At 48.4% G+C, this 23,178-nt stretch overlaps 2 protein-coding genes across 3 annotated transcripts; both read right to left on the bottom strand.

Moving 5' to 3' along the window:
• Positions 1-1,298: 1,298 nt before the first annotated feature.
• Positions 1,299-23,019, bottom strand: HOGA1 (4-hydroxy-2-oxoglutarate aldolase 1). Of its 2 annotated transcripts, none has more exons than XM_061402996.1 (7): positions 22,232-23,019; positions 11,661-11,789; positions 11,342-11,469; positions 10,735-10,869; positions 10,368-10,464; positions 8,579-8,712; positions 1,299-1,700 (listed from the first exon to the last, which is right to left on the bottom strand). In XM_061402996.1, exons 1-7 carry the CDS (start codon positions 22,440-22,442, stop codon positions 1,551-1,553), a joined length of 984 nt encoding a protein of 327 aa, XP_061258980.1. In that variant the 5' UTR covers positions 22,443-23,019; the 3' UTR covers positions 1,299-1,550. The 2 variants fall into 2 exon arrangements, with proteins under 2 accessions (XP_061258980.1, XP_061258981.1); XM_061402997.1 differs by lacking the exon at positions 22,232-23,019 and adding an exon at positions 14,592-14,688.
• Positions 17,354-19,428, bottom strand: C26H10orf62 (chromosome 26 C10orf62 homolog). Its single transcript, XM_061403004.1, has one exon. It carries the CDS (start codon positions 18,421-18,423, stop codon positions 17,713-17,715), a length of 711 nt encoding a protein of 236 aa, XP_061258988.1. The 5' UTR covers positions 18,424-19,428; the 3' UTR covers positions 17,354-17,712.
• Positions 23,020-23,178: the final 159 nt, after the last annotated feature.

Raw genomic sequence — 23,178 nt, 5'->3', positions numbered from 1 at the left:
CCTGCCTCCCTAGCCCTGACTTTTTGCCCCATTCCTGAACCTGATTCTCCTCAGCCCAGATCCTCTAGAAGTCAACTGTGAGAAGAGCCCAGATGCTAAGCCCCAAGCTTCTAAGTGTCAGTCAGATGCCCAGTTTCTGTTGAAGATTGATACCTTTTATATTCTGTCCTCTAGTCCTTGCCCTAAACAAGGATTTGTTTACCTTTCTTTTTAACCAGAGTAGTTTTTGAAAAAAATCATCTCAGGTTTCCTGCCACTAGTCAGATTATCACTGAATAAGGTTAAACATTTTAGAGAAAAGTGAAAGTGAAGTCGCTCAGTTGTGTCTGACTCTTTGCGACCCCATGAACTGTAGCCCACCAGGTTTCTCCATCCATGGGATTTTCCAGGCAAGAGTACTGGAGTGGGTTGCCATGTCCTTCTCCATAAAAGCAGCCTTTTAAATTAATATGCTAGGTGTTTCTAAATATCTCACTTGAAATGTTTTGCCTCTTACCTCTCCCATGGAAAACTTCAACAAGCTTTTTCCCTAGGACACCAATAATCGAATGCTTATGTTTGTTCAGTATTCTTAAAGCCTCTCTCAGAGCAGGGAAAAAGCAGACCTTGGGAGCTAAATTGCCTCTAGAAAGGTCTTGATATCTGAGCAGGAAACCTAAGATGTGTGTAACAGTGGAGTGTTAGTCTGTACATAAGCATGCCAACTTAACTTATTAAACTTTATTGCAATAACAAAGTAACTGTTCTTAACAATAAAAGCAGAGTGTGTATAGGCAAGAAGATGGTCTTTTCTCAGGTCAAGCCCCCTTTCTTAATGTTTCAGACCTGGGTTGGCTAGCGTAGCCTTCTAGAATGTAACATTTATCCACCAGGTGTCATTATTTACTAGTTCTGGTTAAGTCACTGGGCTGTCTCACTGGTACACTTGATGGCTGGGATCAAGGCTAGAGACAATACGAGATGAATCAAAATAGATTTAGGAAAGGACTACAGTGTAGCTCGGGGGACTTTCAAAGACCAGTGACAGCTTTCTGATTAGATTTTCCAACCTACGGCTTCTCCTGGAAGGAGTCAGAACTAGGGCTCTCAGAATTACCCCAGCTTCCTGCTGCACTGTGCTGGACACAGGTTTGTACCCTCAGCCTGAGCAGTCTTCCTTCCATTAAAACATGGCCATTCTGTGCCCAACTCCCCCCGCAAACCGCTCCCCCCCCCCCCCCCGCCACCACCACCACATACACACACCCTTCCAGTCTGCCTCCTGGTTCAAGGACAGAAAAGCACAGTAGAGAGAGAAGTAAGTCATGTTCCTTCCTATATTGAAGGTCCCTAAAGACCCAGACTTCGGGATACAAATAACCAGAGATCATGGGGCTGGGAGAACAGGAAATAAGCATGCCTGGTAGTGCCTGGAGAAAGTCTACCGGGAGGACTGAAGTAAGAAGAGGAGCCTCGAACCCTGAGCCCTTGTCTCCCCCACGCTTTCTTCAGGCCGCCACCACCCAGCAGGAGGCTGAGGTGGGCGTGGTCCGGCAGGCCCCGGCCGGCGCTCAGAGCCACCCGTTGCTGGCGAAGTCCAGGCGCAGCGCCTCCTCCTGGGCAGGGCTCAGCTCCTGCAAGGGGGAGCGGCAGGGGCCTCCGTAGTAGCCAAACCAGTCCATGGTTTTCTTCAGCCCTGGGATCCCGAAGCGCCGGGTCACCTAAGGAGCAGCACCTGTTAGAAGAGACTGGGGAGTCCCCTTCACACACACACACACACACACACACACACACACACACACACACACACACACACTTATAGAACCCAGGCATTTCACTTTCAGAAGGTTAGGGTTCCCACCCTCCTTCCCTAGTGAAGTAACCCTGCCGAATCTATGACACCCAGGGTAGACTGGGAATCCAGAAGGCAGGTGGGTGGGAGAGAACACAGGCCAAAATCTAGAATGAAGGAACGTGCTTCCTTTGGTTTTAGAGAAATCCACCCCACTGGGGAGGAGACCAGCATTCAGTCCTCAAGCTGAGAAGGGAGAAGGCAGCTGTGCTGTGAGTCTGGGGGCTAGAGCATCTCCGGTCTACAGCCCAGTTCCCGGGTACCTGACCTGGGCACACGGGTTGCGGGAAATCAGCATGGTCCAGACCTCTCCTGTTCCCACAGCAGGGTCCTCCCATCCACCCATAACTCTTCCCTGATCCCCAATTCCAAATGCTTTCACAGGGAAAACAATACATCTGTTGTCCAAAGAATAACCTTGTATCATTAACTTATCTCTGAGCAAGTTCACTTGCCTAAAAAAGGAGGGGTCTGCACAACATGATCTCTAAACTTTTCCATTGTAATGGAAGACCTAATTTAAAATCAGGCATCTTGTTTCTTTGCTTCTAGCATAGCAACTGGCTGTTTCAGGCTGATCAGAAGTGTTAGATTGGTCTTTGATTACTTAAAAAGAAGTAATTATTACTTAATGAGATTTCACTTTGAGGGAAGTAAAACCTGAGAAATACAGGCATCCTGAAGGGTAAAAATAGAAAAAAGGTTGTTTGGGGTAAAAATAATTGGGAACCACTGATGAATGACTGACATTTAGTAACTCTTCACCACTAGAGGCCAGTAGACTTTAGCAAGCTTCCTCCCAGGCCTGCTTCCAGCCATGATATTCTAATAACCTGGGCATGTGTGTGAGTGTGTGTGCTCAGTCGCTCAGTCCTGTCTGACTCTTTTGGATCCTATGGACTGTAGCCCACCAGGCTCCTCTGTCCATGGGGTTCTCCAGGCAAGAATACTGAGTGGATTGCCATTTCCTCCTCCAGGGGATCTTCCTGACCCAAGGATCAAACCTGCACCTCTTGCATCTCTGGCATTGGCTAGAGGATTTTTTACCACTGAGCCACTTCGGAAGGCCCAATAACTTGGGCATTTCACCCAAAACCTGAGCAGGGTGGGAAAGATGATGGAAACAAGAAGTACCTAGAAGAAAGCCTTCTTCCACCGTTGGTGTCTGAAGATCTCTGATTTGTCCCTCTTTAGACCCTGAGAAAGGGTGGAATGGTTTGGAGGTAAAAACTACGGAAAGTCCTAAATATAGCCAGGGCAAGAGGTTGGCTGGGTGGGAGGGCAGAGGAAGCACATTGTGTTCAAGCAGGGCAGGGCAATAAGGTGACATCAAGCTGCTCTTGGGGTGGCTGAGCCTACAGCCCAGGCAGCAGAAAGGTGTTCCAGGCATTCCTGAGTGTGTGCCCAGAGCTGGCACAGGATGGGGCACAAACTGAAGGGTAAGACAAGATGGCACGCCAAGGCAGTAAGCATCCTCTCTTCCCAAGGGGCAGCCCGAGCTGCTTCATCTGTAATATTAGGAGATAAAGAAAGCTACCCCATGTCACAAGAACTGGATGAGAAAAATACCACTATTATAAGCAACAAGGTTCTACTCTGTAGCACAGGGAATTATATTTAATATCTTGTGATTAAACCATAATAGAAAAGAATATGAAAAAGAATATATATGTGTGTATAACTGAGTCACTTTGCTGTATAGCAATAATTAACAATGTAATTCAACCATGCTTGGATAAAAAATAAATTTAAAAGATTCTACTATTAGGGGCCTGGAAGCTCCTCCTTTTCCTGTCTGGTGGTGTGCAGGCTCTGGGACTTTCTCTCTCACAGGGAGGGGAGTGGGAGAGCAGAGGTCCTGCCCCAGTGGAATGTTGGTATGTATAGTACAGCCTGGGGCCGGATGGGGCTCAGCCTAAAGGACTTTATTCCTGCAGTTATTACGACCTATCTATAGGGCGTCCTATGCCAGGGGAGTTTCACAGCCAGGAAGACTCAAGCTTGCCTGCCCAGCTGTCCTTTCTCTACATCTGAATTAATCTGTCCCTTTGAGGTAAAGATGTAAACCGTGAGAGACATCTTGAGCCCGCCCACCACTCTACCTGCCTCACAGGCAAAACTTGACAGAGCACCAAAATACTCAGTCATGAGACGAATATTTAATGCAATACTTTTTAAAATGTAAAAATCAATGCAAAAAAAAGCCCACGATGAGCAAAGAGTCAAAGTTTTAAATAAAGGCAAGATTAACAGAACCGTGCCCAGAATCTTGTAGCCTGAGGCCATTAATTACATGTGCCCCCTATACATGTTTTGCATATTTTTAATGGTAACTTTTTTTTCTAGAAGTAGATTTAGGCCTTCTATGGGGTCGCACAGAGTCGGACACGACTGAAGCGACGTAGCAGCAGCAGCAGTAGCAGCAGATTTAGGGAAAAAAGTTGGTTTGATGTGTTTGCTTCCATTCAAGCCAGGGAAGTAAAATTCTAATAAGTTATGTTTTTGGAATTAAATGTAAAAAGTGTTGCAAATGTTAATGTACCTACTTTAAAATTTTTCAGTGTTTTTTCCCAACTACTCTAATATCCTGGGAGGGAAAAATCACCGTTTAGAAAACTACCTGAAGAACTTCCCTGCTGGTCCAGTGACTAGGACGCTGGTCTCCCAATACAGGGAGCCTGGATTCAAGCCCTGGTCAGGGACTGGATCCCACACGCCACAACTAAGAGTTTGCATGCTGCAGCTAAGATTTGGTACAGCCAAATAAATAAAGAAAACTGCTTAGAGCTTTCACTTCCAGGAAGATGGAATAGGTGTACTTTTCTTTATTCCCCTCAAAAAGCAGAACTAAAAAAAAAAATGCAAAGCCCAGGACATTATATAAAAACCAACATAAAAGTCTGAAAGGCAGAGAGAAGGAAGACTGACTAGCAATCTCGGGACCCAAGAAACAGCACAGTGCCAAGCTCCTCGGTCTAGACTTGGAGCCAAAGGAGCAGTGACCCTGAAATGCCAGTAAGCAGAGACAAGAAAAGCCCCACAAAAGGCTGTTCCCTCTGGTCGAAGACAAGGAAGGGGCAGCTGAGCAAGATGGAGAACTTGTGAACAATAATCACTCTACTCCAGCCAGATCCCGCAGGAGAGTCAGAACTTTGACCACTGCCCACCCTTAAGGAGGCCACCCTGTCAGACACACTCGAGATGTCAGAGGAGGCCACATGGGAGCAGTAAGGAAGCACTTCTACCCCTTCCAGCCAGTGAGGTATCAGCAGAGCCTAGTATGGAATTATTATTATTTTTAAACTCCCAAAATAGAAACCTCCAGGCCCAGATGGTTTCATTGAAGAATTCTAAAAAATGTTCAAAGATATAATATCAATTTTCATAATCTCTTCCAGAAAACAGAAGAGAAGGGAACATTTCCCAATCAATGAATGAAGCTATTTTTATCCTGATACCAAAATCAAAGACAGTACAGAAGAAAAGAAGCAAAGAAAGAAAGACGGTATACCAATATCTGTCATGAATATAGACAGGGAAATCCCTTGATAAAATATTAGCAAATGGAATTCAGCAATATATAAAAAGATTTATACATCGTGCGCCAGTGGAGTTTATTCCACTCGGATACAAGTCTGGTTCAGTATTTAAAAATTATTAATGTAACTCACCATATTAACAGGCTAAAGAGGAAATAAAACACATGATCATATTAATCAATAAAGAAAAACATTTGACAAAAGTTCAACATCCATTTATGATTTTTAAAAACTTTCTGAAAGCTAGAATAGAGGGAGAACTTCCTCACCTTGAAAAAGAGCATCTACAGAAACCTACCTCCCATTGTGCTTAACAGTGAAAGACTGAACACTTTTCCTTAAGATCAGAAACAAGTCAAGATGTCTACTCTCACTACTCTTGTTCATCTTAGTGCAGGAAATTCTAGCCAGTGCACTAAGGCAAGAAAGGAAATAAAAGGCATGCAGATCAGAAAGGAAGAGATTAAAACATGCCCTATTTATAGGTGATATGATTGTCTATGTAGAAAATCCCAAGGAATATAGAAAAAAATCTCTTAGAACACATAAGTGAGTTTAGCAAAGTCATATATAATATGAGATAAACAAGCAAAAATCAGTTGGTTCCTATACATACTAGATATAAACATTTTATAGTGAAATTAAAAATACAATATCATTTATAGTCACTCAAAAATATGAGCCACTTAGGTGTAAATCTCTCAAAACTTGTAGAGGACTTGTGCGCCAAAAGCTACAAAATGCTGATGAAATAAATCAAAGAAGGTTTACGTAAATGGAGACATAGCCTATTCAAGGATTTGAAGACAACAAAGCAAAAATGTCAGTTGTTCCCAAATTGGTGTACAAATTTAAGACAATTCCTACTGAAATCCTAGCAAAAGTATTCATAGATATAGATAATATTTTTCTAAAATGTATATGGCAAGACAAAAGATGTAGATTAGTTAAAACAGTTTTGGGGAAGAAAAGAACAAAGTAGGAAGAGTCAGTCTAGCTGATTTCAGGATTTATTATACACCTACAACAATCAAGTCTGTGTGGTACTGCAGAGGGATAGATCAATGAGAGAATAGAGAATCCAGAAATAGACACACACAAATACACCCAGCTGATTTTTGACAAAGGTGCAAAAGTAATTCAATAAAGGAAAGACCATCTTTTCAACAGATGGTGCTGGAGCAAGTGGATATCTACAGGCCAAAAAAGAGAAAAAAAATGAGCCTTGATCTAAGTCTCATACGTTTTACAAAAATTAACTCAAAATGGGTCACAGGCTTGTAAAACATAAAACTTTTAGGAAAAAGAAAAGAAAAACTTCACAATCTTGTGCTAAGCAGAGAGCTCTTAGACTTGCACCAAAAGCATAAACATAAAAGTAAATATTGATAATTTGACTTCGTTAAAATAAAAAACTTTTGCTCTGCAAAACATCTGTTAAGAGGATGAGAAGATAAACTACAGACTGGGAGAAGTATTTGCAGATGACATTTTTGACAAAGGATTAGTATCTAGAAGGTATAAAGAACTTCTAAAACTCAACAGTGGAAAAAAAAAAATCCAATTGGAAACTGGGTAAGAGACAAAAATAGACATTTCATATAAATGTCAAATAAATACATTATAAAAGGTTCAATAGCATTAGCCATCAGAAAAATGTAAATTAAAGCCACAATGAGATGTCACAACATGCCTATCAGAATGAAAAAAAAGTCACAACACCAAATGCTGTTGAGAATACAGAGAAACTGGGTCACTCATACATTTACACTGATGTAAATACAAAATTGGAGAAGGAAATGACAACCCACTCCAATATTCTTTCCTGTGAAATCCCACAGACATAGGAGCCTAGCATGTTGCAGTCCATAGGGTCACAAAAGAGTTGGACACAACTTAGCAACTAACAACAGCAAAAATACAAAATGGTACACTTACTCTGGAAAAAAGTTGGTCAGTTTCTTAAAATGATAAGCATGCAAAAATTATACAACCCACTAGTTGTGTATTTATCCCAGAAAAAATGAAAACTTATACTAAAATCTGTTCATGAATGTTCACAGCAGCTTTTAATAGCCCCAAACTGGGGACAACCAGCTATCCTTCAACAGCTAAATGGTTAAACAAAGCTGCTTCTGGCCACATTCAATAATAAAAAAGAACTGCTACTTGTGTTTGAATGAATCTCCAGGAAATTATGCTGAGTGAAAAAAAAGCAAATTTCGAAAGGTTCTAGATGATCTTATTCCATTTACATAACTGTCTTGAACTGATAAAATTATAGAAATGAACGTATTTGTGGCTGCCAGGGGTTAAGGAGGGGGTGGGGGCAGGAGGTGAGTAGGTATGACTACAAAAGACTAGCATAAGAGATCCTTATGGTAATGGAAATATTCTATATCTCGACTATATGTTAGTCAAAATCCTGGTTTTGATATTGTGCTATAGTTTTGTAAGATGTTACCATTGGGGTACACAGGGTGATGGGTAGATGGAATCTCCCTGTATTGTTTCTTATCGTTTCATGTGAATCCACAGTGATACTAGAGTAAGAAGTTTAATTTAAAGTATAAATGAAAACATGTCTCCAGGGACACATGTGTTTCTTTTTGCCTGAGACTCCAGTGTGGCTCAGCACAGCACTGCCTGCACTTGACCGGCATTCCACCTTGCCTCTTCTTGATTTGCCCAACACAGACTCGGGGTACACGGTGTGACTGCAGAATGGATTATTTGAGGACAAGACTCTCCTGGGAAAGCTGGGCTCTGAATACCTCCAGGCTTCCCACGCCTTTATTAACCTGTCGTTCCATTTTTCAGGATCTGGCCCCTTATAAAGCTGACATAAAGGCCCATGTTTCCCTCTCTCTAGGCAGTGTATCTCTAAGTACGGTTCCAGGATTCCCTATGTCACAATCACCCAGGACGTTTGTCTCAGTGACTATTCCTGGGCCTAAAGGAGCAGAATTTTAACCAGCTCCCTGAATGAATTCTAATGCACACTTAAGTTTGAGAACCAACGGGGCTCGACTTTGTCTGAAGTCAAGATTTTCTGGGGAGGCACAAAGAGTTTCCCACACTGGGATGTTCTCTAAAAGGCCTTTCTGAAAGAGGAGAGACCAAGGAGGGACCCCTGTGCCAGCACTGGCTCCTGTTCCAACAAGGACACAGACCACCCCCACGCTGGGCCCACGGGCTGGGAGCTCACCGCAGTGTTTGGCTCGATGAGGCGGTGCTGCAGTTTCTGGGCATCTTCCCATTGCCCTGTGAGGCAGAGTCTCTCCAGCTGGCACACCTGAGACCCCAGGACATTGGCCAGGGCACACACGCCTCCCACAGCTCCTGCCACAGGGTAAAAGGCAGAATATCAGCTAGAGGCTCCTCTCGAAGCGAATTCGAAATCCTGGTCCCCAGCACCTCTTTGTTCTGGGAGTTAGGCTGTGGATTTTTAGGCCACCGGTGAGCCACATCTGAGACACAGTCTGTGAGTTTATGGAGTACAGATTTCCAGAGAGACCCTTGCCAGCATATTCAAAATAGAATCCCACAGGCTGAGGGGCAAGGAACAGAACCTGAAGGCTGACTCAAGGATGGTTCCATTCCCTCATCCCCCTCTCCCCCACGGTAAAGTCCCACCTGCCAGTTGGCACCTCCACACTCCTGCAATTGCCCCCTGACTCATCAGCCCTGGAAGGAGATGGCATGAATGGCAAGCCTCTGCTCTATGGAAACTGTATTCCCCCCAGTGAATTCAGCCTGGGACAGTCATGGGGGAGGAGAATGAGCACTAGACTTAGTCAGGAGACCCAGCGTTTCCTCCCATTGGCTGTGTGAACTTCGACAAGTCATCTAACACTTGCCGGTCCTCTTTGCTCTCATCTGGGCAATGGAAACGGGCTGGCTGTGATCTCGGAAGTTCTGCCAGCCTGTTTAGTGTGATTGCAAAGCTAGTTAGGAGTGACTCAAAGCAGAGTGGCCTCAAGACTGGAGACAGAGTGGGCATTTCTCATGAGTGAATGTAACTGCTGTTTATCAAAAACCTACTGTGTCAAGGGCTATGACAGACCCAGGGCCAATGCTCTCTAATCTTCACATTTCCCTGCTTTGCCAAGTAAGAACTCAGGCCCAGAGAGGTCGTTTACCTTGCCCGGTGGTACTCAGTGAATAAATGGCAAAGCTCAGATTCCAGCTTAGATCTCCAGCCTGCAGAGCCAGTGCTATTTCCACCTACCACTCAGGAAGGAAGCATAAATGTGTCTCCTGTAACTCTCCCCTTTATAGACTGTGACAGGGCAGAGGGGAGTTATGCAGAACCTATATCACAAGCCAAAATCTGCAGAGACCAGAGAGAACATGAAGCAGCATTGTCCCCTGCATCGCTGGAAAAGTAACTCAAATCTCAAATCACTGGGGCTTCAGCTGATGGGAGCAGGTGCTCCCCTCCCCTCCGCGGCCCAAATCCAGTCTGAACTCAGGGACCTTGACCCCAAGCAGACAAGAGCACTTGGTCTAAATGGTAACATTCCTAGGATCCTAGACTGCAACAGAGTCTGATCAGTCTGCTGAAGATCCCCAGGCCAACCCTGCAGGCCTAACAATTAATTCTGGCCTGGGCCCAGGGAGAGAGGAAAATGCACTCCCAGACTGGTGGGAAGCGCCCCAAGGCCTCTGCCCTTAGAGGATAATTTACAAGGTGAGATTAAAGGAGCTAAATTTGTCACCTAAGCAGGGAGCTTGGGACTTAGAACAAACTGCAGGCATCCCCACTACAGGCCAGGGGATTGTTCACGGCCACCCTCCTCCGCCTAACAAGGTCACTTAGAAGCATCCACTATTCAGATAAGTAAGTGGTGAGACATATCTCTGAGGTTTCCCAGCAGGCAGGCTGGCAAAAGCCCCCTGTCCACACAGTCCTGGCCTTCAGCATCTTTCCCAGCAGAACCCAGCTGCCTGTATCATGACCACTCGTCACAGTCTGAGAGGAGTGGGAGGCCTACCTATGGCATAGCTGGCCAGTAGGAAGCCAGCTGATCCAGCCAACACCTGGAAATCCTGACTCCTGGTCTTGTGAACAATCAGCCCAATCCTGGTCACCTGTAATAACGGCCAAGCTAGTGTGAGAGCTGGGCTCACAGGCTCTGCTGCCGGCCTGGCTGGGGGCTGGGGGCTGGGCAAGTGTGGGAGAATGAGATTCGAGGGCTCAGAGAGATGCTCCCCTTGATTCAGATGAACCCCAGAGAGCCCAGAGGACAGAGGGAACCCACACCAGAGCCCAGGACTGAAGCAGGTCCTAGAGCTGCCCTGAAGTCAGTATCAAAGGAGAAGAGAAGGAGGAGTCCCCGGCTGAGGGCCACCGCCACTCACATCACCCCCGCTGTCCTTGATGCCCAAAATATTGGGGTGCTGGGAAAGCGTGACCACCGCATCCACTGGCAGGTCCAGCCCCGTGTTGGCTGGGACGCTGTACAACACCACAGGAACTGGAGACAGGTCAGCCACCTGAGGGGTGCAGAGAAGAGAGGGGAGGCCAGCTGCCCCAGGCCTGAGGCGGTCGGAGCCTGGGTCTGTGCAGGACTGCCTGGACCGGCCCACCTCCTGGATGAGAAGTCACAGAGCTGGGCACCCTGATTGCAAGCGCTGATCCTGGGTGATACTTATGAGTGCTTTCTGTGTGCCAGGCACAGCTCCAAGTCCTTTTCGTTTTGATTGATCCAATCTTCCCTGGAGGAAGATTCATTATTCCTCCCATTTGAGGGGGCGGGAAGAGCGACACAGCAGGGTTAGGTCAGTTGCCCACAGTCACACAGCTGGTACCTGGTGGTGTCCCTCCCCTCCCCCAAGCTGCCATTCATGGGAAGTCAGCTCACCACTCTGCTCCTAGCTTCTCTCCTCCCCTCCCTGGGCAGAATCTCTGCTCTACCCAGCTTCCTCTGGGCCCAGGCCTCAAACCCACAGCCCTACCTTAACCCACCTTGGTGTAGTGGTGAATGAGGGCGGCGCTGCTCATGCGGCCACGATAGTAGCAAGGGGTCACCACCATGGCGGCGTCAGCCCCGACCTGGGCCATGCTCACCGTCATCTCCACCGTGGCCTGCGTAGCTACAGGAGGAAGAAAGAAGTCTTCCCTACAGGCCATGGTGGGCGAGGGCAGGAGGGAGTGGACCAGACTAGGACCGAGGCAAGCAAGGGACGCAGAAGAGACAGAGCAAGATCTAGACTGAACCCAGCCCCAGGCCAGGGAGCCAGCCCCCACACCCAGCCACCGCCAGGCCCGGGCATTGAGGCCTCACACTCGCAGCCGGAGCCGGCCAGCAGGAGCTTGTCCTTGGGCAGGGCCTGGCGTGCGCGGCTCACCACCTCCAGGCGCTCACTGCTGGTCAGGAAGGGGAACTCGCCATTGGAGCCCTGGACCACGAAGCCTGCAAGAGAAGCAACACCTTACCATCTGCTTGTGAAAAACTGGCCGTTGGTCTTAACTCACCCAGGTTCCTATCTCCCCATCACCACTGTTTTTCGTAATTTCCTTCCCATCTTTGTCCTGAGACAGGCAGAGTGTTGTACCCTGTTGCAGTGACAGTGTTCACACCATTTTTTTTCTTTTAATGAGATATTTCAGCATACCAAAAAGAATAGATAATAATATAATCCACATCAGTGTACCCAGTACCCTGACAACCTCCCCCCATCTCTTCCTCATCTCTGGCCTGTCTCAAGTGTTCATGGTTCCCATTTGTGTCTCTTTACCCTTGAAACACAAATCTGGAGCCATAAACAATATATAATAAGTTTCTTGCCTATTAAGACTATAGAAATGGAATCACATAATCTTCTGCTCTTTGCCATTTTTGCTCACCATTAAGTTTTGAGCTTTGTCCACAGCAGTACAGAGAGCCCTGATTCATTCGTTTTCATTGCTATATAATACTCTCTTGTGAAGTTAGACCACAACTTACTTTTCATTCTCCTTTTGACATTTAGACTATTTCCTATTTTTCTATTATAAACAATGCTGAAACCAATAGTTTGAGAGTTTCTCTCAGTTTAGAGACTCAGGTGTGTAATGGCTGAGTCACAAGTAAATGCACTCTCACGTGCCAGACTTCTAGTCAGCCAGTCCATATGCAGCAGCACACGGAAAAAACTGTGAATGCTTGTTCACATCCATCCTGAGTACTGTCAGAGCAAATTCTTGCCAATTTTCTGGATGAAAAGTGGCATCTCATTATTTCATTTTGCATTTCCTGTTTTATCCAATTTGTGAGGTTTCTAACATTAGAGGTGTCAATCATTTCATATCCACAAGAGACCAGTAGAACTGATGCTCTTTAACTCAATCTAAAGGGAATGCAAAGCCATTTTCCTCTCAGCTTTTTTCATTCAACTTTCTCTTTCCTCTTCTTTCTCCTCTCCATCCCATCCCAAATATTTTCCCTTAAATGTAGCATACAATACACGAAGATTGTTAATAAATAGAAGACTATTGGGGAGAAAGGAAAGAAAGTGGGGGCTATATTAATATACAAAATCACTGCCATATAGTTCTGACAGATATCTGATTTGGAGGTTCCTGACAGTCAAAGCTAAAAGGGAAATGTAGTCAGCTGACAGATATGTAGAAATCAAGATAAAGCAAAGCAGCTGCCCTGGAGAAACACAGATTTTCCTGGCACTGGGACCGAGAAAGATTGTTCCTGTGAGTCATCCTTAAGGGGACACAGTGCTGGTGGGGAGTCAGCTTTACACCACAAGGCTTTCTCTGTGCTGTTCACTATCCCATCAAGTCCACTGAGCGGGCTGCCAGGAGAACTTCCTGGATACTTAGCATTTCTCCCCCAGTTTCGTGTCTTGGTAACATTGCAGAGAACATCTGGAGGCAAATAGCTTTCTGCTTCTGTCAGATCGCCTCAGCATCAGTTCCTCCATGTCAGGCTAGGAGCCCATGGTAGAAGTCTCAGTGATTTCTGTGGATCATCCCACTCACAAGAGTTACCAACCCCAGAGAGGGCTCCAGTCCAGCCGTGACAGGACCAGTAACCTCTGGCTAAGGATTTAGAGGTCAAGCTTCTGCTCCTGCCTCCCCAAGCCCTCTTGAAGGGGGCTTCTTGATTCAGACATGTCTCCAGCCATGGTCACTCACTCCCAAGTCCCCTTTCATTCTGGTGGCCAAGTCCAGAAACCTCCATGTCCCACAGGTGGACTTGGCCTAAACAGCAGGACAGCTGGGTCTTGAGCTTGGCCAGGGGTGGGTGAAGCAGGCCCTGTGCTCCAGACTCCTAGTGGCCTCTCCTCGTTTTACTTAAGGGAGCATCCAACCCAGACCTGACTCTCAAGAAGGCAGGGAGTCCAGGCTGGGGAAGAGGAAGTGTGGTAGACCCAGGCAAGCGCTGGCCTCAGGCCCCTCTGGCTGTTGGGCAAGTTCCACCCCTCTCTGAGACTCCAGACAATAAGGGCACTAATCCTACCTTATAGAGCTGTCTTAAAGGCTCAAATGAGAAAATGTATGAGAAAAAACCACTCTGAAGTCTGTGAAGTGATACTGCAAAGAACCCCCTCCTTTTCCTTGACCAGATGTCCAGGTTCAGGCCCAATGTGCCGCTGGGTGTGGAGGCGGGGCTAATGCAGAGGAAAGGCCAGAACTCTGGATGGGTGGCGAATGAGGAAAGTGAGCGCTTGGGGAAGCAGGGAGCAGCAGAGTTGGCAGCCAGAGCCCAAGTTTAACTCCCAGTGTGGCCCCTCGCCAGCTCGGAACTCTTGAGCAAATAGCTTAATCAAACTTCAGCTTCCTCAACTGAAAAATGGGGGTAATTTTAGTGCCTTTTTAAAGTTATGTGAAGTTTAAGTGAGATCCTATTTACAAATGCCTACAATAGACAGAACCCAGCACTCAAGTAGCTATAGTCATTATGGAGTCAGAGGAAGTGCTCAAGCCTTAAAACTGGAAAAAGGCAACTTTCAGTCTGAGGAGGGGGATGGTGGTTGGTATGGGGGGGAGGCTGCATTCAGGGACCTCTCAGCCCCTCCAGCTCTAGAGGAAAGAGGCTCATGTCAGAAGCCTCTCTCCCTTGCCGCATGGTTACTCTGGGTGCTCTAGGAGCCAGTGTGGCCTGATGAGGGGAGTTGGGTGGAGGCTGAAGACACACAAGCAACAGGGTGACTTACTGTGGCCAAGAGGAAGCACAATCTCTTGTATGTAAGGAGCTTCCCCAGTCAGTATTACACACCTTGGCCCATCATCATTGCCACCTCCTCCGAGAAGTCTTCCTGGAATCCAGTCTTCCCTGAGCGTGTTTCCTCTGAACTTCTCTTGCCTGTTGTAGTCCTTCTCTGCTGTCTATTCAAAAATGCACGGAGATCCTCAGAATCCTTCAACCTCCCTTACCCCCACCTGTTGGGACTAGGAAAAATTTCTCCAACTGGCCTCTGCTGTGAAATGAGGAAATTGAACAGATATTTTCCTAAGTCCTCCTTGGCTTGAGGCTTTGGAGTCACTTTTCAGGCTTTTCCTCCTCCCCTTTGCTGATCTCCAAACACTCCCTTCCAGCCAAACTGACTGTCAGAGCCCCCAGACACACAACCATCTTCCTGCGGTACGCCTTTGCTCCTGCTCTTCCCTCTGCCCAGAACACCTCCTTAGTGGCAGCCCCCCACATGCTGCAAGGACCTTGAAGCCTTCCTCAAGCCCCCTCCCCACTGGACTCCACGGTGTTTTGTCCTTGCTCAGCACTAGTCTAGAAGAATCTAGGTCAAGGATGGCAGCTGCCTCACTTTGGCCTCCTCTGTGACACCTAGCACACTGCCTGTTGACCTATGCGTTAACAATTGGTAGTATAAAAGAAAAATCATCCCAAACCTGGTCTGGGGCAGAACTTTTTTGCATGATGTAATTCATAACCTCCCACTAGGAAGAAAGGAAAGTTCCTGATGAAATGCTGAAGCAATTTCCTAATGAGTTTTAATGGAATTAAGCCTTAATCTGGGAAACCAGCCACTCCCCACCCCCCAGCAGACTCTCAGGCAAGAGGCTAGTGACTGTTAACTTTTCTTTGTATCTAGTCTAACAATGATTTAACCATTCTCCTTTCTTATAAAAAATATCCTCACCAAGAGTTTATACTTGAATTGGCTCCTTAGAAGCTATTTTCCTTGAAGTACAACTGTAGTAAAACTTTGACATGAGCTCATAACTGACTTGTCCAATAATTTTTTGACTTTTAACTTGAACTACCTTCAGATTTACAGGAAAGCTGCAAAAATGGTACAGAGGATTTCTATACATCCCTCTGTCACCGTACCTAACTAGAGAAGAGTGATCAAAACCAGAGAGTGAACAGGAGTACAATACTAACTGTGGACCTTATTTGAAATTTTTGCCAGTTTGAAACATTTTAAAAGCTAAGATTCCAAAGTCATAATTAGCTAATCTGAAATTTTAGGTATTAAGTTTTTAATAAGGGATTTAAGGTCTTTCAGATAAATGCACATATTTTAACGATCATTTTCAGAAGCCAAAACTCACTGCTTTTGGTTTCTGTCTAATTAGCATCTTCCAACATTTTCCAGAAGGATTGGCTCCATTTTTTTCCTAATTAATACTTTTATTATGAAGTACCTTTCCTTCTCCAATGAAGTACCTTACACACACACATATCAACATTTATATAGTCACTGATTAGTAGTGTCAGAAATATTCAAATACTCCTAACTGTGCTCCATAAAGTCACAATTGACAACATTTAGAGTGTTTATGGATTTATCCATTCTTTGCAATGATTCTAGGCACCTCCTTCCTGGAGTTTGAGGCCCACAGTTTGGAAACCACTGGTAAATCCATAATAGATACAAATGGTAAGAAATGTCTATGTAAAGGAGACACTGGGGGTTAGACAGTGCCCTGTAGCTGACTTTTCTCAAGTTTTCTGGGGAAGACAGCTGTCTGCCTTTAACAGCTTAACAGGGAGGTCACCATTTGCCCCAAAAATGGCTTCTTGGGATCCAGAAAGAAGTAGGGAGAGTCCCAGGCTTGCAGGTCTCTTGCACAGAGCATGTCAGGACATGTGGGAAGAGGACAGGGACAATTATGAGAGACAACAGTTCAGGGGACAGTGGGCATCAGACCAGGGAGCAGCACAGAGCAGGGATTAGGGATACAGGCTTTGGAGTCAGGGCACGCTGGGCTCTGACCCCAGCAACATCCACCTACTGTCTATGTCACCTCTGGGAAGATTACACCTCTGAGCCTCACCTGCAAAGTGGAGATAACGTAATACCTTCCTCTTGGGTCTGTGCCGTACATGACACAGAGCGTGGCATGTACTAAAAACTTAAAAAAAAAGGTGGTGGTTGGAGGGAGGGATTTCCCTGGTGGCCCAATGGCTAAGACTCCACACTCCTAATACAGGGGGCCCAGGTTTGATTCCTGATCAGAAACTAGAGCCCAGATGCCGCAGCTAAAGATCCCACATACTGCAACTAAGACCTGGCACAGCCTAAATAAATAAATATTAATTTTTTTTTAAAGGCAGGGGAGTGAGTGTAGTATGAGGAGCAATGCTGCTACTTAGTAGTACTGCAGCAGTGGCAGCCCCAGCCCCAGCCACAGCAGCATAAACCAGGAGACAGAGTACATAGCCCAATACCGTGGCTCTGACGGTAGCTGGTGGGGAGGCACCAGCACGATCCCAGTGGGGGAGGGGAGAGAGCAGCACCAAGAGGACTGTAGACCTACATCCCACCCCTACTTACTTCCAACTGCACCGTACTTCCCCGCACCTCGCAGCTCCTGGCTGCTTCCTCCTCCTCTGGCGGCAGCAGGTTAGCGGGAGTTGAGCCCTGTGGAGACTTCCCATACCCAGAACCTAAGACCCCAGAAGCTAATTTAGGGATCCTTGAATCAGCCTACCAGAAGAGGACTTGGGAGGAGGAACACTCTCCCCAGAGGCTCGCCCAGACCCGGGGCTGGCCACAGAGCCTCCAGACTCAAGAGTAAGGGTATGCAAGGCTTTATTGGCTCAGCTCAGGCATTTGGCATCAGTGTGTTGCTCTCGGCTGCTCCTGGGATCTGCCTCTCCCATTTTCTCTCGGGCGTTCTTCAGGGGCCTGTGAGTCTGCCTCAGTTACCTCAATTCTCCCCAGCTCTCCCTCATCAGAGGCCATCAGGGGCAGACCCCACTCATGGAGCTGAAGGGGCCCAGAACCCCTTGTAGGGGACCTGAGGAAGAAGGCACTTGGGCAGCAGCATCTTAGTCTGGGCCACATAGGTTGCCCCATCAGAGAAATGGGCCACACAGGATGCCTGTGTTTGTGTGCCAGCCCTGCGGGGGGAGGGGGCATCTCCATCTGTGGTTAGGTGGCTTTAAAGGGGTGGTAGCCCTGGGGGCTGCGGTTGGGCAGGCTGTGGGACTGGTGGTTTGGATAACCCTGGTGGCCATGGTGGCAGTGGCTGTGGTAGGTGTGAGTGTGGTTGGCGCCAGCTACGGTGGATTCCCGCTGGGTGAGGAAGTTCCCCTTCAGCTTCATCTCCACCTCCTCGAGGGCCTTCAGCTCCTCCTGGTTGATGTCCTTGGTCTCCAGGTGGCCCGAGTTCTGGCAGGCTGTGGCCCGTTGCAACATGGAGTTAGCCAGCTGCTGCCCCTTGGTGTCAATCTCCTTGGTACAGGCTGCCACAGCGGCCCACGTGGCCTCCTCCGTGGACGAGGACTTCCCAGACTCCTTGTGGGTCTCTTTGGTCATGGAAGTCCCAGACATTCTCTGCTTGCTGGTGAAGGACTCCCGGTGAAGGGCCATGCCCTCGTCTCCTTGCCGCGTGGTGAAGGTCTCCACGCGAATCGTGGTGCTGGCCTCCCCGCTGCCACTGTCCGGCTGCGGAGCAGCGGCGGAGCTGCTGGGCCCGGCGGTGTTGAGGCAGGCAGTGTTGCTGGCGGCCAGCTTCTCCTCGGAAAGACGGCTAAAGTGCGATTTGATCCAACTCTCATCATTCAATTTTTCACTGTCTGTTGGCTCCTGCACCTCTTGTGAGGTCTCAGAATCTGTCTTCCTTTTCCTCTTCCTCTGCATCCACAACACGAGGCCTCCACCTCCCAGTAACAGGGCGGTCCCCAGCACCACCCTGCATGATGGTTGCTGGATGAGCTCCAAGAAGGGCTCCAGGACCCCACGCCAGGCAGGCAGAGCTAAGAGCACACTGGGAGTGGGGGAGCCCAGATGGTCTGGTTCATGCTTGAAAGGACAGGCTCTCTGAGGGTGTCTGGCAGGCAGGCCCCCCACTGCACCCTCCCTAGGATGCCCCTCCCGCCTCAGCAATGAACCTCATTGTGAGGAAGGTGGTTGAGGGGCGGGGTGGGGGGAGACCACACAATCCTTTATGTCCAACCTGACAGGAACGGCCTGAGGCCTGGGACCTTTCTCCCACTCTGCCAGTTGTTCCTCAAGTCAGTAAAAGAGTAACTTCCCCAATTCTGAGTCCCTTCTGCCTCCTGCTTGGGATCTATTCTGCAAACCAGGCCATCTTATCCTTTAGTCTTTGGTTTCTTTTCGTCCTCATCTGGTGGTCCCCAAGGGACAGAGGCTGCTGGGTCAAGCTGGCTAGGGTTGAAGGGCCTTCTTGACTGGGCTGGCATCCATTCCTTGTTGCCTAAGCCTCGTGTCTCCCCCCGTGCGGGGCCTACCGCGCTATTGGCTCAGAGCATTCCATCTCCACTTGCAGCCACTAGCCCCATTACAGAGAGGGCCCAGAAGAAAAAGGGAGGGGCTCATTCTGAAGTAACATGAGGTCACAATTGGGCTGAGAAGGCAGAAAACATAGAATAGGCGGCTTCACCCAGCCCCAGATCCCTGGGGCTCTTTCAGGATGGGGGCTGCTACCTCTTGCCTTAGTGATGCCCCTGCAAACCCAGACTTTGCCCCTACTCCTGACTCCCCTGTAAATACGCACAGCTCAGGTGATGAATGGGTGGGCTGGCTGGCCAGGTTCTTGTAGTTACAGACAACCGAGAGTCTGGCCCTCAATCCCAAATTATACCCAGGGCCTCTCAGGGTAGACAGGCCTGGGTCACTCCCAGAGACATAGACACATTTTTTTTAATGCCAAAATACAGTTATAAAAATTGTGATATTTTAAACAAAATATTTTATCTGACAAACGAATGGCTTCAATATACACAAAAATATTAATATGACACATCACAAGAATCCATGGACTTGCCTACATAATAAGGGAATAAGACAGAAGCTTCAAGTTTTATGGGAAACATCATCTCTCTGCTCCTGCTGGAGTAGTTCTGGGGTAATCCACTAACCTCATTTGGAAATAACAATTCAAAGTTCATTTTTGAGGTTGTTTGTGGGTGTGAGTTCAGGGACAAACGGCCCTTCTGCAAAAACCCCTCCCTTTTTTCTTTGGTTATAAGTTTTATTTAAATGAATATTCTTTATTCAAATAATTAATGCAAATTAACAATGCTAAATAAATAATAAAAAGTTTCAGGGAATGTCTTCCAGGAGAATCTCTTAACTGTTCACTGATTCCTCAAAGACAGGTTCCCATCTCTTTATTTTTTTTTATTCTATCTATATTTGCTCAGTCATGACCAACTCTTTGTGACCCCATGGACTGTATCCTGCCAGATTCCTCTGTCCATGGGATTCTCCAGGCAAAAATACTGGAGTGGGTTGCCATTTCCTTCTCCAGGGGATCTTCCCGACCCTGGGATCAAAGCCAGATCTCCAGCATTGCAGGCATTTCTTTACCATCTAAGCCACCCAGGCAGCCTATTGATCATCGCCTTTTTGGAGAACCTTTAATTCATTGCAGGACGCCGTGGCAATGGGATGTGTGATGGTTCCCTCCTCTGCCCCTGAAACCTGGCTGCAAAAAGAGGCAAAGATCCAGCAAGAGAGACACAGATTTTCGAGCTAAAGTGGCTCATTGCCCCTTTCCCAGGCATTCTGACTGCGTCCTGGGAGCTGTGACAGGGCCATTATAGCCCAATATTCTCTGTGCCAGGGCCTCAGGTTTGGGCTCCTTAGAAGAACTGCATTGAACGCTGTGGCCCAGTTCTCATTCTAAAATGAGGAAACCGGATTAGAGAGTTTCAGTGGTTTTTCCAAGGTCGTAACAGGCAGAAACATACTCCTACAAGTCTTCTAACCCTGGATGTTGGGTTCTTCCGCACAGCGCCCTGCTCCCACGTGTGTGGGGGTAAGTGAGAGCTGACGCCTGCGTAGGTTGTATGGGAAATGGACCAGTGGCTAGTCTGCCAGTCATGGCAGCCATGCTCCCAGGCACCCCAGTATCCCTTGCAGGAGTGAGTGGGGTAGGGGAGGGAAAGGAAGGGTGCAGAGAAGAGTCTGGGGTGCACAGAGACCCCAGATCAAAGTCCACCCTCCCCACCCCTGCACTAGAGTGTCCTTGAACCTGGGAGGTGAGGCCCAGTCTTCTCTCAGAGATTCAAGGAGCTTCTTACTTTGTTTCAAGAGAATCAGGCCTCAGCTCAAACCTTCAGGCTCCAGTGAGCTGGGCCCCAGCAGAAATATCCTTTGTGTCACTGCTCAATGTGGGCATCCACAGGGCACCCACTGTGTCCTAGGGAAGGGTCACATCGCCTGAGCACAGAGATCTGAAAGGGGTCTTCGCTAGGCCACGGGTGCTGTCACAGTGCGTCTCTGCCCACAGTGGCGATCATACTGTTATTCTAATCAGCGCCATCGTTGGAGTCCATGCCTGCTAATGTATATCACCCTCCACAGTTTACAGCATGCTCTCACTTGCATCCTCTCAGATTCTTCTCCCAACCCTCCTATGATGTGGCCATTATTACTCCCACATGTCAGATGGGGCAACTGAGGTCTGGAGAGATTTATCTCACAGCTAAGTCAGTGGTTGAGCTGTGGTTTGAATCGAGAGTCCATGTTCTGAACTGCTCCACTGTATCACCCCAGTCAGAACCACTCCATTCCCAAGTTGGTGCTGTGTGTGCTAAGTCACTTTAGTTGTGTCCAGCTCTTTGTGACTCCATGGACTGTAGCCGGCCAGGCTCCTCTGTCCATGGGATTCTCCGGGCAAGAATACTGGAGTGGATTGCCAGGCCCTCCTCCAGGGGATCAAACCTGTGTCTCTTGTGTCTCCTGCATTGGCAGGCAGGTTCTTTACCACTAGCGCCACCTGGAAGCCCTGGGAAGTTGGGGCTGACCAGGGTCTATCTGTTGGAATCTGGTCTGGGGGGGAAATTCATGGGTCGGCAGTGGAGTAAGCCGAATGTGACCATGCAGCCTGACCTGAGTTCAAATCCCACCTCAGCCACACCTCAGCTGGAGTGACCTTGGGCAAGGGATCTCATCAGTGTGAGCTCCAGCTTCCTGGCTGTGAAATGGAGTGACTGACAGCACTGCCTTGGGGAACTGCCATGGGTGCCGGATAGGGTGGGCGGGGCGGGATGATGGGCAGGACTTGCCCCTTCTATCTTCGTTTATATGCCTGGGCTGCGTTGCATGTTGAGTGTCACAAATGTGATCTGTCCCTGATCTCAGAGAGGGGAGGCCCCTGTGTAAAGGGGGAAACAAGTCAGAGGGTGCAGAACAGGAATTAATCTGGCCAAAGGAGGCTTTGCCCAGAAGAGGGTGCTGACAAGGCTTTGGGGGAGATGATCTTTATTCCAAGATCACAGGCCAGCAGTTAGCTTCCTGTCTGCCTCCTGACCCCAGACCAGTGCCCCCCTGCTCCTCTCCTGTAATGGAATGACCCCCAGGGTACCCGACTGTCCGTGAACAGCTCCACAGAGCCTGTGTACCCTCCTCTGGTCGCTGGCTGAGGAGACCAGGGTCATTCACACCCCTCCAACTCCCCCAGTGGACAGATCCCACTTACCTCGGAAGGGAAGGGTGCCCAGTTTATGCAGATTCTCCTCCAGTTTCCCATAGTCCACCTCGGCCGTGGCAGTGAAAGGGGTGGTCACAGGCGGGTAGATGCCTGAGAGGTCCATCCCCCTGCCCTCCCCTGAGGGCCAGCCCCCCAGGGTCCTGGACAAGACCCTGCTCAGCCCTAGCCTCACAGAGGACCAAACTCGGGGGACCGGCATCTCTGCAGGAGGCTCGAGATCAAGCTGGTCTCTGCCCTCGGGGGATGCTGGGTTTGGACTCTTTCCTACCCCTGTTAATGATCAACGTTCTGAGTTAAAAATTTGCTGCCCCCTGCCCTGACTTGTTGGCCCTCAGCAGGCCCAGGCTGGGTGTTTCCAGGGTCAGAGCCTAGGCCTATGGTTCCAGGGAGGTCCTCCCTCCCCCTAGAGAGCCTCTGGAGAAATGCCACAAGCCTGTGTCCTCTGGCCAGACAGAGGACTGGTTCCTGGGGTCTTGACACTAAAGGTTGCCTCCAGTGGGGCCTGGGCCCTCCTCCCACAGTTCCCAGCCCCAAAGCCAGGAGCCGGGCTGGCTTCCTGTCTTCTGCTTGGCAGTTGCAAGGTTGGCTGAGCTGACTGGCTGAGCCGGCCCGCCCCTGTGGGAGGTGCCGCCAGCGGGGTGAGAAGCTGCCTGGGATCTGCCGCCCCTTGACTGCCCCACACCCCTGCCAAGCTCCTCCTGCCGAGCCTGCCACATGACAGGCCTGCACTGGGCATACACAGCCCCACTGGAAAGCTGTCACCATGAGGGGGCCCCAGGAAGAGTGCATTGTGCAGCTGATCCACGCTGGGTCTTAGGAAGTGGGGTGAGAGGGAAGAGGCAAGGAGAGGCCTCGGGTAGGAGGGTGGAAAGGCTCCAAGTTCCCCTCTCGGCTGCGCCCATCCTTGCTCCCAGTCTTCCTTCATTCCTAAATAT

This window comes from Bos javanicus, chromosome 26, assembly GCF_032452875.1.
Source record: "Bos javanicus breed banteng chromosome 26, ARS-OSU_banteng_1.0, whole genome shotgun sequence".
Lineage (NCBI taxonomy): Eukaryota > Metazoa > Chordata > Mammalia > Artiodactyla > Bovidae > Bos > Bos javanicus.
Note: the sequence above shows the minus strand (reverse complement) of the source record. Positions and strands in the feature narration are given on the sequence as shown.